This window comes from Ischnura elegans, chromosome 10 (assembly GCF_921293095.1).
Source record: "Ischnura elegans chromosome 10, ioIscEleg1.1, whole genome shotgun sequence".
Lineage (NCBI taxonomy): Eukaryota > Metazoa > Arthropoda > Insecta > Odonata > Coenagrionidae > Ischnura > Ischnura elegans.
Genome location: NC_060255.1, coordinates 62,596,712 through 62,613,991, shown reverse-complemented (window position 1 = coordinate 62,613,991; position 17,280 = coordinate 62,596,712). Strand labels below are relative to the sequence as shown.

General features: G+C 37.3%; 1 protein-coding gene across 1 annotated transcript in view; it reads right to left on the bottom strand.

Annotated features, from left to right (window-relative positions):
- Nucleotides 1-17,280, bottom strand: part of LOC124166446 (zwei Ig domain protein zig-8-like) — a 366,954-nt gene that overhangs the window by 39,632 nt on the left and 310,042 nt on the right. Inside the window, exon 4 of the mRNA XM_046543976.1 lies at nucleotides 1,802-1,929. Within this exon, the coding sequence (XP_046399932.1) occupies nucleotides 1,802-1,929 (128 nt within the window). The remainder of the gene's footprint in view (nucleotides 1-1,801; nucleotides 1,930-17,280) is intronic.

Genomic DNA, 17,280 nt, shown 5'->3' with positions numbered 1-17,280 from the left:
TCACAGATTTAGCCAATAGGGGTATTGTTAGTAAGTTCAGTACGTAAATTACGCCTTAAGAGCACCCTAAAATGCGCCTCATCAAATATAAATTATCAGATTGTCAAACTTCATGTATAATATATAAACCAAGGATGTAGTTGGCCATGAAAAAATATTTGGCTTAGCGAAGACGGGATTCAAACCAGGATCTCCCGATCGTCGGTCATATATTCTAGCCAAATACACCATCAAGCCATCTTTTTGGAGCAAACTTCGGGATGGATTTTACCGAACAAGGTGCTGACGTCACAATTCCACCCTCTCCGTGGCACGTGCGACGGAGGTCGTGCTTGTCAAATCACCGTCAGATAAAACCAGCAGTGCTGTCAAATATAATAAATGCATTAAATAATCATACATACGCGTTAGAGAATACGTAAGTTCTGTAGCAGCTGGTATAGAAATTGATGAATTGTCTCTGCGTAAACTTCTTAGTGGCATATTCAATAGAAAGTATAGAATGTCATCATCGGGATTTGAAAAATATTGCTAAATTTCAGACTTTTAAATGCGTTTTATTCGTTGGTATGCATAATACAGCCACATGTCTCTCTTGAGAGCATTAGACCACATCCAAAAACATTGCATGCGCATTAGCGGCGTAAAAACTCAAAGTAAAACTTTGAAATTCTTATGAGTTCCCCGTACACCCAGAAAATAAACATGAAGATATCTAAAAATAAGGTTAAGAGTTGAGGTCCTTATTGGCGGTTTGTAGACGGCTAACTGGGCAAACACTTCAACGGAAAAAACTGTAAAGTATGTGGAATATTGTGCTCAGATCCACCAATAATTGATTTTATAGTGTGTAAAGAATGTAAAACATGGAGGAAAGAACCTTGCACCACATATTCTGGAAAGGGAACGGTCACACGCGAAAACTGTGACTAAGACTCTTGCCCCATTAGGGGATGACACTTGCCCCACATGAGGGGCAAGATTCCTATTTTATTTTTCTCTATACATATTGATGAATCAACGGCAGTTATTTTTTTTGCAGAGGTGGAACAAGCATTGTAGTAAATGTAACAGTGAACAAAATGTGTAAAAATAAAAATTGTTGTTTGAATGCATAATTTTTATATTTGTCTGTGAAATGCGTGCTCTTGCCCCTCATTCCCTTATGCTGCAGAAATTACTTCGTTTTCGTAAGAATCGTTATCTTCATGTTTGCAAGTATCCACTACATATCAAAAGGAATTATTATTATGTTATAGTTTTCAAGATCTCTTAGTTTCTATAAGTATGTATTTTGTATTTTAAAAGGTATTTAAAATGCTATTTTGTAGTTTGTTAATATGAGCATATACGGAAAGATAGAAAAAGAACTTTACTTAATAACGGGTCGATAGTCACTTGACTTCATCAAGTGGGTTTTGGAAGAGGGTGGTAACATGTTTGTGCCACGTGTGTTCGAGTATTTGGTCCATAACTTTCTTAAAAAGCGAAAAAAAACACAATGTCGTTTAAATGGGCGGAAAAGACGGACAAAACGCTCATTCGCCCTCAACAATACTTGAGGTCGTCTTAGTAACCACGATGATATAAGCGTTGAGAGAACGTTTTGAATTGAAGAATTACGTAATGGAGAGAAATATAAAATTAATGACTCATGAACTTGTGAAATATCGCAGATTTTTCGTATTTTATTCCTCACCCTAGGATTGTAGCTCCTCCATTTCTGATTATGAGGGTTTGAACCCAACAAACTACTACCCCACTACGTGTCTTCAGCCCTGCAAAGGGACAAATTCCTTACCTTCCGATTGTGGCTCCAAATCATGGCTGGCGGTGGTTCGGGCGCGAACCTCACGAGGCAGGTTAGGTTGATGGTGCTGCCCTTGTTGATGAAGAGGTCAGCGCTGCCCAGGATCTCCGTGATTGGCTCTTGTGTTCGCGACGGACGATGCGAGACAGGCGCAGGGGTCGACGACCCAACATGGAAAGGAAGAAGAGAATAGATGACGTCAGAAGGCAATGCAGTTTAACACTTTGTGTGCCATGGACGTAATATTACGTCTTTCTATTAAATTTGCTTAGTGTGCGTGAAGCCGTAATATTTCGCCCGTGGTACTTTTCCAGTTTACTGATTAGTGGTTCTGTTTTTTCAAAAATCAACTGTTCGATAAAAAAAGAGTTGACTTTATGTCTTGAGGACGAAAAGTCCTCTGTAGCTACCGGCATCCTCATCAAGGCCACCTTGAGTGAAAAGAACCGTTCGTCGAGGGTGCATTGACCCTTTTTGTCATCCAGGATTTATAATGCTTTGCTTGGAAAAATGCTTTTTTATGATTTGCATGCTTTAAATAGTTCAAATTGAGAGTAATAAAAAAACTATTATGCAGGTTATGGCGGTACATCATATTTTGCAACTTTTTTTATTAAAAAAAACAGTCGGTTTTCATTGTTAAATTATATACTTAAAAATTAGCAATAAATGTTATTCAACTCATTCATAAAGAAGAGAAAAGTCCATTTTTACTGAAATACACATCGATATAAATATCTTTTTGATGCTAATGTTTTAAAAGATGTACGAATTTAGTAAAAATGGCTGTATTTTTCAGTAGGGCTTTAAAATTAGCAGCCGGAACTCAGTGTTAAAGCTGAGGAGATTATGCTTCGAGGAACCACGAAATTGAAAATGAAATCGAGCTGTATGTGAACTTAATTCTTCCACCTTATTGCAACCGTCCAAAATGTCAACATTGGTATATATTATTCCTCCTCAATTCTACCACAGTTTGTGCTTTAGAGTGTCAGATTTCAATGAAACTTTCTGTATGGGTCCACATCCTTGTTAAAATAAATGGCCCACGAGTGTGTTGTGAAAATAATTATGCGTATTATACGACTTTTACCCAAAAAACGTGACTTAGATCATTTTATTCCTCCGTGTATCACGCTTTCAAGTTGTCGTATTAGCATGAGATATGGATTATTTTACGGCTTAGAGTTTTGCGTTAGACATGATGTCTTAATAATTTTTTACATGGTTTTTCATAATTTATCTATATTTAAATGTTTGAAAAGTCGTTTTTTTATTTTTCACAAACAATCTATCTCGTAACTGGCCAAAACTTTTATTTTATAACCTAAACATATTGATCTTTCTATCCCGAAAATAAATTTTGGTAGTAACGTAAAGTGGATGTTCATGATACACTTTAACATTTTCATTTTTTTCTCTCACACGGCCTTCAAGCTCCATATTGGAAAAACATACCGCCAGCTTAGAATGTAAGTCAGTGAATGTGTTAACTGCTCTAGACCATAGTTATATGACCTATAGGTTTATGTATGGAACACCACCGCCGCCCTTCATTTTTAACAATATTATTTACAATATGATTTGACCTTACTGAACCTTATGCGAGAGCTGCACTGAAGATTTGGATTGGACAAGCATCTAGTACAACTTATTTTCAAATTTATTCATGACATTATAGCTAAGCAAAATATTATTCATTTTTTTTGTAAAGGAGAGAAATTTAAACAATTAAAAAAATATTTATTAGTAATATAGTTCTGCCGAAAATTTTAAAACGCTTTGCCTCTGATCGGAGGGTCATGAATTATGATCCAGGGTTATGCGAGTAGAAAAAAATCCTCGTTTTAGGACGTGGCCGAGGGAATGGAATTGTCCCCTATACCTTGAATGTATGAAATTCCTAAGGCTGAAAAAAGAGGATCATTAAGTTGGCCTATGACTACGCTGTCAAACAACGCTAATTTAAATGAGTTTGCAAAAGTCGTTATTCCCTTCGCTGACGGACAAATTGACTCAAGTTTCGCGGGAAAATAAGGCATAATTAGGGATTTAAATCAAAATTTATATGCATGATAATGATATATATCAAATTCTTAGCATTTCAGTGCTATTCCTTGCATTCGCAAATACCTTGATAAAAATATTGGAAAAAAGTGGATCGCATTGCACTCATCACCACGCCGCGGACATTCTTGAAAACCGATTAAAATGCGACCGCAGTGGCAACAGAAATGAGCCTTTTATGGGATAGAATTGGGCCGCCTCTATGCAGTCCCGTTGGTTTGAGCATTCGAGTTTTGGTAGGTAGGCTGTTGGCCTTACATACTCACGTCGCGTCGCCGTGATTCATTCAGTGGACGATACGCGGCGATGGTGAACAGCCGTTAGCGAGACAAGTCGGTGGAATAAGGGGATAGTCAAGCAAGGAAGGCAATTGGGGTAAAAATGCTTGGTGGCATACACTCAAACACGAATATTACAAAAGAGGATCATCAAGTCGGCACAAAAATGTGTTGTCACCAACCGCGCATTTAAATGGGTTACCTAAGTCGCCACTCGCGTCGCTGACGGACAAATTGATTCGAGTTTCACGGGGAAATGGGGCATATTTAGGGGTATTAACCGAAAGGGCATAGCCGGATAAAGAGGGTGAAAAGTCCCCCCTCCCGGATTTTTCCCGTACTTGGGGTATGCGATTTGGGATCAAATAGGACAAACCTCCCCATATTTCCAGCCCGCTATGTGCCCACGAGGGCCGGCTAGATCGAAAATACGATTTTCACTCTTTTTTAAATATCTCGGTCAAGAATGCATATTTTTTAATGCGGTTTGCGGCATTAGAAACCTTATTTAATGGCACATATTTTCAATTTTTTTCAAGAACTTCGGGCCGGAAAAGAAGATATGGCGTCGATTTGAAAATTTCTAATGCAAGTTTTCATAAAATTTTCTTGAGAGGGCCAAAAAGAAAAAACGTTTTGTGGAAGTGTTTTTTAATACCTTTCGGCTGGCGTATTGAAAATATAACTTTTAGGTGGTGGAACATCGCGAAAAATGCGATTGAAAATATGCGAATTTGGCCATTTTGCTCTACGCTCTGACCTTAACACCCATTTTTAGTTATTATAGTATTGTACCGATTAAGGTGCTCACCACAGAGACAGAATGGTATTGATACTGGTTCCAAAAATGCATTCAGGGCCCTTGAAAACGCCCGAGTAAGCTAAAAAGAATTCCCTGCTTCCAACCCCTCCGTCATTCCTTTCAATGAGAATTTATTGAACTTCCTCAATGTCCTTATCAGATATAAATTCATTGAAATTACCTCACCAATGCTAAACTATGTGGATATCATTATAACTTTATGATAGCTGTTTGCTGAAATGAAAAAAATATGGGTTTCAACTTTTTCCCAGTTGGCATACAAATAAAAAAAATCTGTTGAACAGTAACTAGCCGAAAAGATGAATTTTCACCATACAATTTTATATTGACTCCAGGATGTCAATGAAAATCGCTCTTGAAAGGTTATTCGTCATCCTCTGAATATTCATTGATGCATGTTATTACGTTGTCCGTCAAAACAAATGCTAGTTTAAATCTTATTTAATATTACTTAATATAATCAAGGTCTTGCGATTTTATCTTTGTACTTCCCGTAGGATAAATAATAAATTGTTGCTGCTATATGAGCGCAACACCCTATTCTTCTATTCCATTACCACAGTCACAGAAATATCTCATTATGCTGCCCCATACGATGCCATTCGCAGTAATTATATTCTAAATAAAAATTATAGTTCCTTATATTTTAATGATATTTTTCCTTAATACTAACAATACCTACCCGTCTTAATTTAGCCACGAAATCACAATTTATTCAATTCTTTAGTCGTTAACTGAGCTCGCATGCCTTTCAGCGTCGGCATCAGCACGCTTAACTCTAAATCATCTTTTAAATATGACACAACATCCCGAAATCCTCTATCCAGAATCAAAATGTCACCTTTTTTCATGAAATTATTACTGGATATGCCGATTGCTAGATTGATTTTAGAGAATCGGCATCATTTTGATTGGCCAAAAAGGGTCCGGGCATAACAATCACAACCCATCAAGGGTAAAAATAGGGAATGGTTTACAAAGAGGAGCTAGTACTGTTCATGTTTCCGGTTTGGAGTTTAAAAAGAAAAACTATCAGCCCTTGAGTGACTGACCTAATATTCGAATATCTCGCCGACGTTAACACACTAAGTAACTGTGTTAATTAGTCCCATGACAAACCAGTAAAAGTTCGCGGACAATCAGTTCTCTAGAAAAAGGAAGTCACTAAGTTTCGCCGTCAAACTGCGGTTAGATAAATATTCGACTATGTCCACAAATAGACAAATTTTAGAAACATGCAAGGAAATACTTATGCAGTAGATACGGAAAGTGGGAATTTCATTGGTAAAAACCGCTTATCATGTAGATAACCTTTACAGACCACATTTTTGAAAGAAATGATCAACCTCCACCCCCTTCAATCTAGCTTACACGGGAACAGGATGGAGGTAATTTGTAGCAGTATATCCACAAATGAAACAACACTTGCGCGTAGATACAACGCGGGGAAAACTCAAATCGAGCTCATTTTCTTAATCTAAATTCTCACATTCCGGCAGTTTTCAAGGGCCCTGAAGCCATTTTCGGCACCAGTATCAATACAATTCTGTCCCTGTGGTGAGCACCTTAATCGGTACAATACTATAATAACTAAAAATGGGTGTTATGGAGGGTCAGAGCGTAGAGCCAAATGGCCAAAATCGCATATTTTCAATCGCATTTTTCGCGATGTTCCACCACCTAAAAGTTATATTTTCAATACGCCAGCCGAAAGGTATTAAAAAACACTTCCACAAAACGTTTTTTCTTTTTGGCCCTCTCAAGAAAATTTTATGAAAACTTGCATTAGAAATTTTCAAATCGACGCCATATCTTCTTTTCCGGCCCGAAGTTCTTGAAAAAAATTGAAAATATGTGCCATTAAATAAGGTTTCTAATGCCGCAAACCGCATTAAAAAATATGCATTCTTGACCGAGATATTTAAAAAAGAGTGAAAATCGTATTTTCGATCTAGCCGGCCCTCGTGGGCACATAGCGGGCTGGAAATATGGGGAGGTTTGTCCTATTTGATCCCAAATTGCATACCCCAAGTACGGGAAAAATCCGGGAGGGGGGACTTTTCACCCTCTTTATCCGGCTATGCCCTTTATGCACATAATCATGTGCTCTATCAAGTTTATTTCTTTTTAATGCTATTCCTCGCAACGTCAAAGTGTGCTGCAAAGTATTGGAAAAAAGTGGATCGCATTGCACTCATCACCGCGCCGCGGATATTTTTGAAAACCGATTAAAATGCGGCCGAAGTGGTAACAGAAATCAACCTTCAATGGGATGGAATTGGACCTCCTCTTTGCAGTCCCCTTGCACTCAAGTTTGTATGTACTTCCACAATAAATTTAAAGAAAATTTCTCGATTTTTATGTCGTTTCTTTCCTCGATCTTTATAAAAAAAGCAGGCGTTTAGGACTTGCAGCGGCAAAATGAAGGCAATACTAAACATTCTCATGCCAATACCCACTACTGTAAAATTTAACGTGTCCGTTTTGAACTGATTAGAACTTTAATTTCTTATCGATATTGATGTCCTGTCCAAATAAGTTCCAAACAAAATTTTCTGCAGTAAAGACATATAGATATGTACGAGGTGAGTGTTCATGGTGTTTAGCCTTATGCATCATTGCTTGGCTTTTATTCCCCCTTAGTAGTTATTACTTTATTGGAGGATGCGGTTATGCCTTTGAATAGGAGAAACGTTATATAGGTAACACTCTTACTTCACTGCTCTCTTCATATACTTCCATATTCAATGCATGTCCCTGTCAAAATAACTCTACAGGAGACATCATACGTAATTACGCGGAACGCAGGACTCTATAGCTTGTCATATTCATAAAGGTTCGAGGAACGGAATGTCTCGTTAATGCACGTTGTCTCGTAATATCATGACCATTCATAGAGAATCACTCTCTAGCATTCACGCGACAGAGTGATTCATCACGTCTCCTCGTCCATTACATTATGATGTGACGTGCACCCTGCTTATCGGAATGGACGAACGCATTCAGATGTCATCTGTCTCATTTGAATGAATAAAAAAATAATTGGCATGATATAACCTAGTACACGAGTATCTGTAATTAATATCCATCGCGTTTTGTCTTGAAATTTCAATTTCATCGATGTGGAGTAGGAATAAGTCAACTCGCTCGAGTGTCATTATTTTACGCGTGTACCGGTGTATAAATAATAATAATAGTAATAATAAGATAAAATTCAAAATAAAACGCAACAAAACAATAGCAAAAGTAATAATTTTTTAGTAATAGCATTACCACATTTCTTTTCAAGGTAAGAAAAAATTTATTTTTCTCCTTCTATTACTGTGTAACAACTAAATAGGATGTAAATTAACTTAATGTAACGCTAATTTCCTCATAACTACCATAGTTAACCAAAACAAGGTTTATCCGCAACGCTAGGAAGGGAAAAATTAAAGATGCTCATTATCGTTAGAAGTGAAGCATTATTGTATGTACTAATTAATCACTGATAAAAGACAAATACCTTGAAAGATATCATCCCTTGGCCTGATATGTAAGTTTACGCATAATTCCAGTATTTGGGATAGTATTACCATTTATGACTGCGTTTAGGAATAATTTGAAACACTTTTAATTCAATTTTACGTTACACTTTCAATTTAAATTTACATTCATGAATGCATTCAATATTCATATTTCTAATAGTTTGCTCTTGTGCTACAATTTTATAGCGCAAACTGTTCTCCTTTTTGGAATAAAAGGGACCGAGTTAAGATGGAAAAAATGTAATGGTAGCGTGCGTGATTTGAGTAGAAATCCTTCACAACAATAGGTAACTTGCTTTTATTTACCCTTTAGCGCTTTACTTAGCGGTATGTATTATGGTATTTAAAGGCAACCAACAGCTAAGCTCATAAGTAGCCAAATTTTAAGTCGCCAAGGATTAGGGGAGCATGTCTCAACGTCCTATCCGACGGAAGGAGTGCTGTACATGAGGTTCTACTCACTAAGCGTAAGTAGGGAATGGACAGTCACTGAAAAATCTCTACCACTGACGGGATATGAACTAGGAACTGCTGGGTGGGAAGCTAAAGCTCTATCTACCACACAAACGCTATCCCCTTTTAGCTTTAGAAAATGGTGATGTGTTTTGATGAATTTATAAGTAGAAAATAAAGGCAAACACTTGCGGGTGTGATAAGCGAAGCCTTATCAGAAATATTTAAAATAGGATACCTGCTTGTCTCTTCGCTATGCGTTTCAATACACTGCTCGAATTGCAACCAAAGTTAGTACTTAAGTGAGTGGCGCAGCGAGGGGGGGGGGGGTTGGGGGATAAACCCCCCCCCCCCCCCCCCCATAGCTCAGAGAAATTTTAAAGTTTAATCCATTTTACTTAATTGGATTGATATTACTAATATAATAGTGTAAGAATGAATAAAATATCCCTCAGAAAGCCGTAAAACTCACCATTTTGAACCATTTATCTTTAAAATTACGCAATTTATTAATTTCGCACCTACCGCCTATCCTGGTGGGTATACTATACCCCCACACATCCCGGTATTAGTTACTTCTAAACCCCCCCAGCCTTAATTCCTAGCTGCGCCCCTGCGTAGGTGTATCTCATGCTCCCAGACCCCGTGGAGCTACTTCCGGTAGCTTCCGACGCGTCCTTTGCGTAGTTTTCTCACTATTAAAAGTGCGCTCAGCGCCACCTAACACCCATTCCTCGCCCTGTGCTTACTCCCTCTACTTCCGATTACATCCCCATTCATTCTGCCATGTCTGCATCTTTGAGTGCGCTGTGGACGATTTAGTGACATCCAGTTACGATACTGCCTTTTCTCACAACCTCAACGTTCACAAATAAATTGCCCACGAATAACTGTCCGTTCTACCAACCTTGTAATTCCGTCAAATCATGTTTCTTCTTACGTTCCTTCCAGTGACGTCATGACAAAATTAGCCGTGCTAGAATGCAGTTTCCTTAACTTTTTTCAAAGTGAAATATTACTCGGTGTGTTTTTTATTACAAGTTATTATTTACATATATTTTACATTTTTTGGTTCTGGTTACGAATGTATATATTAGAAATTCTGAAGCAGCAAAATTGTTAGAAGTGTTTTTTGACTATTGTTTCTTTTGTTAACCAGTGTCGGAACGGCTTTCCAGCTCGTTCCCGCACCATGACAACACTGACTGCACTCGTAAAAACCATGCATACTTTTTACGATGGCGAATGCCTTGTAACGAATGGTGTTCACACGGACAATTGTATGCTTTCATTTAAAACAGTTTCATTGCTCTTTCATTTGATGCATAATTTATAGCAGTAAAAATGTGTGCAACAAATAGGAGAAAGCGTTAAAAGCAAGCCATTCATTTTGAAGCATTCAGTACCATATTTCGTATTGTGCACTATTTCCTAAAATGAGGCAGATCATTTACAATTTTTCCAACATTCTCGACGATTGAAAGCTACAAAAGCGGCTAATAATGAATAAAAACTTACAAACAGGCGTCGGTCTGATGATTTGTTCATTTGCCTACAAATCCTATGCGACCATGGATTCCAAGTTTCCCCTTCTCTGGGTGCTATCCTTTTCGAGCCGGGTGACCTGATATGTAAGCCCTGAACGGCCATGTTGAGACTGTGTCTGTTGATGAGCCGTGAAATCGTTACTTCCTCATGCTTCAAATTATCTCGGCGTTGTGAGTGCATGGCAAATATTGGGGCCGGCTTACTTTGCCGAAAAGGATCCTGTTCAAATATCCCCGGTGAAAGTTAATTAGGAGGTATTACACACAGTTAGGTAACTTGGAAATCTCCAAACAATAGTCAAAGGGTACATCTACGTCTACGTAATACCTCACCTTACGCCTCATTAGGCGTGTGGCGGGGTTGTTAGAATAACAGCCGTTTGCATGTAAAAATGAAAAGCTCTAATAAAATTACGCTTAGCATTTCTGAAAGTCCTTCTTTTTTCAGGGGGAATACTAATTCCCATACTTATCCGTTCGGCAAAATATCTCTTAATGCATCGTTTTTGTCGAACTTGGAAATATCGCGGGGTTCAAATATGATGTTCTTGTGACACTCATAAATATGTCTATTCTCAATTACTCCAACAATATAAGGTTTGAGAGTCCAAAGCCGTTCCCAGCCTAATTCGTCTAACATCTGTGTACAGCTTTCTGTACGCATTGTTTACGAATCGCGCACCTTTCCTTTGTATCTTATCCAGTTCACGGAGTAAGTCTTTATGAACCGAATTCCAAATACTAGCTGCAAATGTAGGGCGTGGCCGGACGAGTGCGAAATGGTATTTCTCTTTTACTTTCTCATTCGAAAATCTTACCACAATACACTTGATGAATCCTAGCTTCTTTAAAATACGTATATGAGATTTTTTTCCTAATTACTGACGGGGGACCCGCCTAAAAGTTTCCAATGGGTCTAAAAAATGGTATTACCGAAATTCAGTTAAATATGATGAATCAAAGTAATGGCCACGGGATATGATTCCGTATCAGTATGATGTGGCTTGGCCTTGCCTCACTGTGGATTAAGTTTTCCCTAGAAATTAAGGAAATTTCTCGTAGAAACTTAATTACTATGTTACTTAATACGGAATTTGTTATAATTAAGTATTCTTCAAATCAAATTTTAAAATAGCTGATAGATGTTGCGGTATTTAGTATAATCAGCCGCCGTTTCATTGAGTGTTGCATACCATCGCAGTACTCAAAATGGCAAAGCCAAAAAAATCTCAAATTTTGTTTGCAACCGCTTTTCAGAATGCTTATTTTCCTTTTAATCATTTCATGATTAATAAACAGTACATTAATCGGTGTTTTAAAATAATCCTCCACTCATATTATTTGCGTAGCAGTAGTTTTTTTTTGTTTATTTAGGGCATCGACAACAGTGAGGTGACTTCGAATAACATCATACAATGTGCCCACACTTTGGGCTTCATATTCATTTGACGTGGTAGATTTTCGGCACACTATTAATTTTAATATGGTACACTATTTACTTAGTAGCTATCGAGGGTAACTATTAGGTTGTTTACATCACGAATCGTATATGTCGGTGATTTTCGACCAAATTTGAGAAATCGTCTTTATTTGAAAGCAAAACGATAACTCCTAGCCATTTGGTAACAGATGTTACACTTCATGTATTTCAATTTTGTACTCTAGACCTTTAAGATAGCGTTTTCGCTACATACGTCGCATGTCCATGATTAATGGCTCGCTGTGAAGGTCCTGAATAGAAGAGGTTAATTGGTAACGGTTTTACAATATGAAATTTGAACAATAAAATTAATTCGATAAAAAAATTCAAATTTACAAATCAAATTTTGACGAAGTAGCCGCCCATCAGATTTCCCTAATTTTCTTCGTGCTGTAAATACAAACCTACTCTACAAATGTAAAATAAGTTTGGTGTCGCCAATATTTTCTGTGCATTGGCCATTGCGAACAGTAAGCACTAAGCAGGCTTCCCACTTATAATCAGTTGCGTATACCATTTTCTTCTAAGCAGATCTAGAATGCATGAATATAGACCAATTATTTTTTGCAATTTCTTCAGCGTAGGAAAGTCAATGAATTTAATAGGGACAAAAAATAAGCTGTGAAACATCACACCGATAGACCTTAATTAGCAATGAAAATGAATTCATAGATAATTGTACCGACATCTACTATTTTCTGATGTGCGTGCTACAGACACCCTTCCGGTGCTTTGGGATTTACATCTAGCATGCTTTCTTGTTGGCCTAATTTTTGTTGATAGAATAATGGGAGTGTTACTCCTCATTTACGTCTAGGGCACAAATTGTTAAATTCCACGCAGTTTTCTATCAACTAACTAATGAAGCCTCAAGTTTAAAAGCTATCCTTTATTTTTGAATAGATAAGTGTGTTCAATTCGGTCGATATGTTTTCAAATTAAATTAATTCAACGTGACAATGTTTCATTTTCATACTTTGACGGGATAGCTACTTTTCAACTGCTCTGCATTATTCATGCTATACATTGCTGGTGATGTGTACGACCTTTTATTTTCTCAGCAGCTGCAGGCGAAACCGCACGTTACACATAATAAATGAAAGTGCACTTCGTGTATCGACTTTTCAAGGATACATTTAGCTCACACTTTTTACTGCCTCAATATTTTCGAACACGATAATCATGATGGCGATATTGTACTCATCGAAACATGACGTGAAAATTTCAAAGTATGACGTTTGTAGCATAAACTATTCTGTTATTACTGCGAGCGATAAACCTCGTGGGAAAATAAAGAACATATTGTGCGATCTAGTTGGTCTTCGTTAGAGGGCTTTTCGAGTTCATAGTCAATAAAATGTTTTTTGGTACCATAGTTATCGGTAAACAGGGCTAATTTTGCCGTTTAGGTTTGTAGCGATAGTAAAAAATCAAGGGGTAGAGGTGTTCTTGAAAAGTCTCTTTCTCGGAATAGTTCATTTGGAGGGGTACTTTGAACACCGTATTACCAACATATTTCCCGGGGTTTCAGCCCACTTACTATTCCCGTCCTGTTGAAGCCTTAATGGCATCAGCAAGCGACGGTATCGCAAGATATAGCAAGTCCGAATACTTTTGGTTCATGGCGTTCTATTTACCTTTATAATAATATATAATACTCAGAATACTCATTATACTGAGTACATTATGGTTTTTGAATTTACCAAACAAATAATTGTAAAATGCTGTTAAAATGCTGCTATAACAATGCTGATTATTTATCAATTAGTTTTCTCAACATTTCTTTCCGTTGGTTAACTTCAACTTAAGCTTGTCAGAACACGTCACGGCAATTATTAAAGGTAGTTCATTCCATCATCTCAGGATTAACTTAGTAGAAGTTCTTTCCGAATCACGAATCCAATTACAAGCTGATTCAAAGGGAGTTGCAGGTGTAATGACACCCATCCAAATGTTATGAAAATTTTTAATTTTTTTTACTTACATAGTTTTTGTATCTTTTAAAGGAATAAAGGGCGTGTACATGCAAATTCATGGCTACCAGTCCCAAACGCGAGAGAAGCATATTTATTTTAAACGTCAAGTTAGCTATTTATTTCTGCTGTTTCTGTCTAAAATTGTTAAAAATCATCTGTAATTAAATATGAAAATAAATTTTAGACTCCAAAATCCGTAAAAGAATGGCCATATTAAAAAAACTTTGCACGGGATATGGCCCCTCCCTCTCGAGATGTATTCCATACTCCTCAGACCCAGATCATGACCCCCCTCTCTCCAAAGTTATTGCTGACTCCGCCCCTGAATCCAAAAGCAGTAGCGTTACCGGTTGAGATTAGAAAACGTACACACGCCCTTACGTGTTACGGGTTGACGACTGGTGTTTGTTTGCATTAAAATTTAGCGATGGCCTCAAATTATAGTAACTCCAGGCGTAAGATTATGTCGACTTCATTCAAAATGGCATTACTTAGGGACATTATGAGCAAGTAGATGGACAAAAAAAAATTGCCAGCGCCAGGATATTTTTTTTCAAAGCAGCCAATTATTCAAACATAAACCATAGATAGAGGAAATAATAATCGCTTAATTTGAAATTCGTGGACTCTATATGCACCAAAAATTTCTTCTACACTGGCTATATGGAAAAATTTAGCTGTATTAAACGTGCAAAACTTTCATGGTTAAAGTCACAAATTGGATAAATGATATGTGGAAAAAATATAAATTTTCTGCAAATTACGTGGAAAAATATCTATACCATTCATATCCTCTAAAAAAACAAGTAATAATTATTGTAGTTTCTTAGGTCTCAGTCTTCTTTAATCATAGGAACAAAGCTACATTTTAGTAATCTCATCTCTAAATCAAGGTCCACACCACGTGACATTTGGAGTATCCCTGGCAATTAAAGCAGGGCAGAATAGATGCGGAGTTTAATTGATGAATCCCATCCGTATGCATCGCAGGGGATAAAAGTTAGGTGTGAATGGGAATGAATGGTTTTGGGAGGCTCTATATGTGAGACAGGATAAATGGCTTTATTTCTTTTTCGTGCAACCCAGAGAATGAGAAGTGTAAATCGTCGCCATTTAAATTTACTACTCCGTTATTTTTCTTGCAACAGCCATTTAATAGAGATTTTTAGTTCTCATAATCCATAGTCACACCTAAAACCAATACTGTGCTTTCCAAGGAACTATGTCGTTTTTATTTGCTTAAACATCAAACGTAGACAAAAAATTGAAAAAAAATAGCATGATTTTTCCACCTAAATTTAAATTTAGTAGCCTTTTACTTTGATAAAAGTAATAAAAGTAAGCATGGCTATTTGGTTCTAAATAATGCTCACCCATAAGCGGTTTACTAGGAAGAGGAATGATTTTAATAATTTGTAGTGATCCCAGGACTTGTTCATGCGAGTATAAGATAAGTTTATATAAATAATCATAAATTCATACCAACTATTATGATAGCACTTGGTACAAAATCGGCAAAATATATTTGGCATGGTAAAATGAATACTTTAAATTAAACTTAACCACAATTGGCACAAAAATAAACAAATTTCATGTAACGTCGTGAATTCTTAAATAAATTGTATGAACAGTTTTAATGTCACACGAAGTATGACCATACAATTCCTTAAATCTGAAAAATAACACCTACAGAACTGCGGATGAAATACTATCAGTTCAAATCAGGAGTGCGAAGGTACTATCTAGAATTCCCATCTCCGAATCGAGTTCAGACTGCGAGAAATTTTCGAAAATCTCTCGCACCACATCACAATGGGTACGGAGTCGAATTGAGGAATTGTGGACGCATTCAACCCATGCGATGGATTGGAGGCAGAGAGGTTAGGGGAAGGAGGATGGAGAGTGGGGAAATATATAGTCTGCACGTGAAACGCCAATAATTGACTTAATTTCTTCTCGTTATGGTATAGTATTCAGATGAGGCGATATATATCTAAGGTCATATACGCCATAAATAAGGGTGGAAAGAAACCTGGCGTCGGAATTACCCTGCTCCTATTGCAAGGCGCCAAGGGTACCACGGATCAACGTCCCATCCGACGGGAAGGGTGCTTTATATGAAGTGCCCTCCTTTCAAAGCCTAAGCTCTCAAGTAGGGACTGGGCTTTTTGTGAAAAATCTCTGCCGCTGCCGGGATTTGAACCAGGGTGAAAGGCGTGTCAAGCCAAAACTAGAGCCACAAGACCAACCGAATCCTTTTTTCTTCTCGGTAACTCCCAATAAATTGCAAGTATAACATCCACTGTGTTACCTATGGGATACATTAAAAAAGAAAACAATATTTATTTTTATTTTCTCATCATTTGCAGGAAATTTATAGCTTAAAGTGGTACATTTTAAGAAGTACCAAGGTGAAGGAACGCCATTCAGGAGCAAATATTCGGTTTAATTTATGCCCCTAATCCCCAGAAGTCACTACAATGTTCAGCACTGTTAATGAGATATTTAAAAAATGTATTTCTTGCGAAAAATCCACTAAGAAAAGAATCATTCGCCTATACCGGGATTCGAACCCGGATCCCCCGATTTCCGGTCGAGTGCTTTAGCTTTCCGGAATCCGGAAATCGAGAGATCCGGGTTCAAGTCCCAGTCAAGGCGAATGATTTTTTCTTTGAGGATTTTCGCACAATTTGTGCATTGCGGGTGACTTCGTTAATTTATCACTGTGGCTAGCCCCTGTATACTTAGAAAATCAAAATATTTCAGCTACGGTAAGGAGTATGCATGGGTATAGTTTCTTAACTGCCATAGCTTCCCTGTCCTTGCAGCGAGGTCTGGCAGCGAGGAATTCTCGAAAATCTTTCGCAATTACGTCAGAGCAGGAAGATATTATCCATGATTCTTCTACTGGTTTCTATAATTGATCTTGTTTGAGAACTTTGTTACTTATACTCTAGGAGAAGTTTTATGGTAAAATTGGGGTGGTTTTCACAGGAGTTAGTTTTCAACATCTCCTTGAAACTTATGGTATTTTTCACTATATTTTTTTTAATGTGTGTAGTTCCTCTTTTATATTCAATCGTGTTTGTCGTAATTTTTTGAAAGTAGATATGTTATGTTCGTGAAATTATTTTTTCGTTTTCAAAAACTACGAAATGACATCCCTATTAGTGTTATGACTTTTTTAGTTGCATCAGCTCAGGATCATGTTTCAACCTAGCAAAATTCGGAATTCTCTAGTAATTTCGTCATAGAGCAGTGGAGACGAAGTTCAATGAGACCGCATTCAGTTCATTCGATGTATTTCATGCAGAAAGAG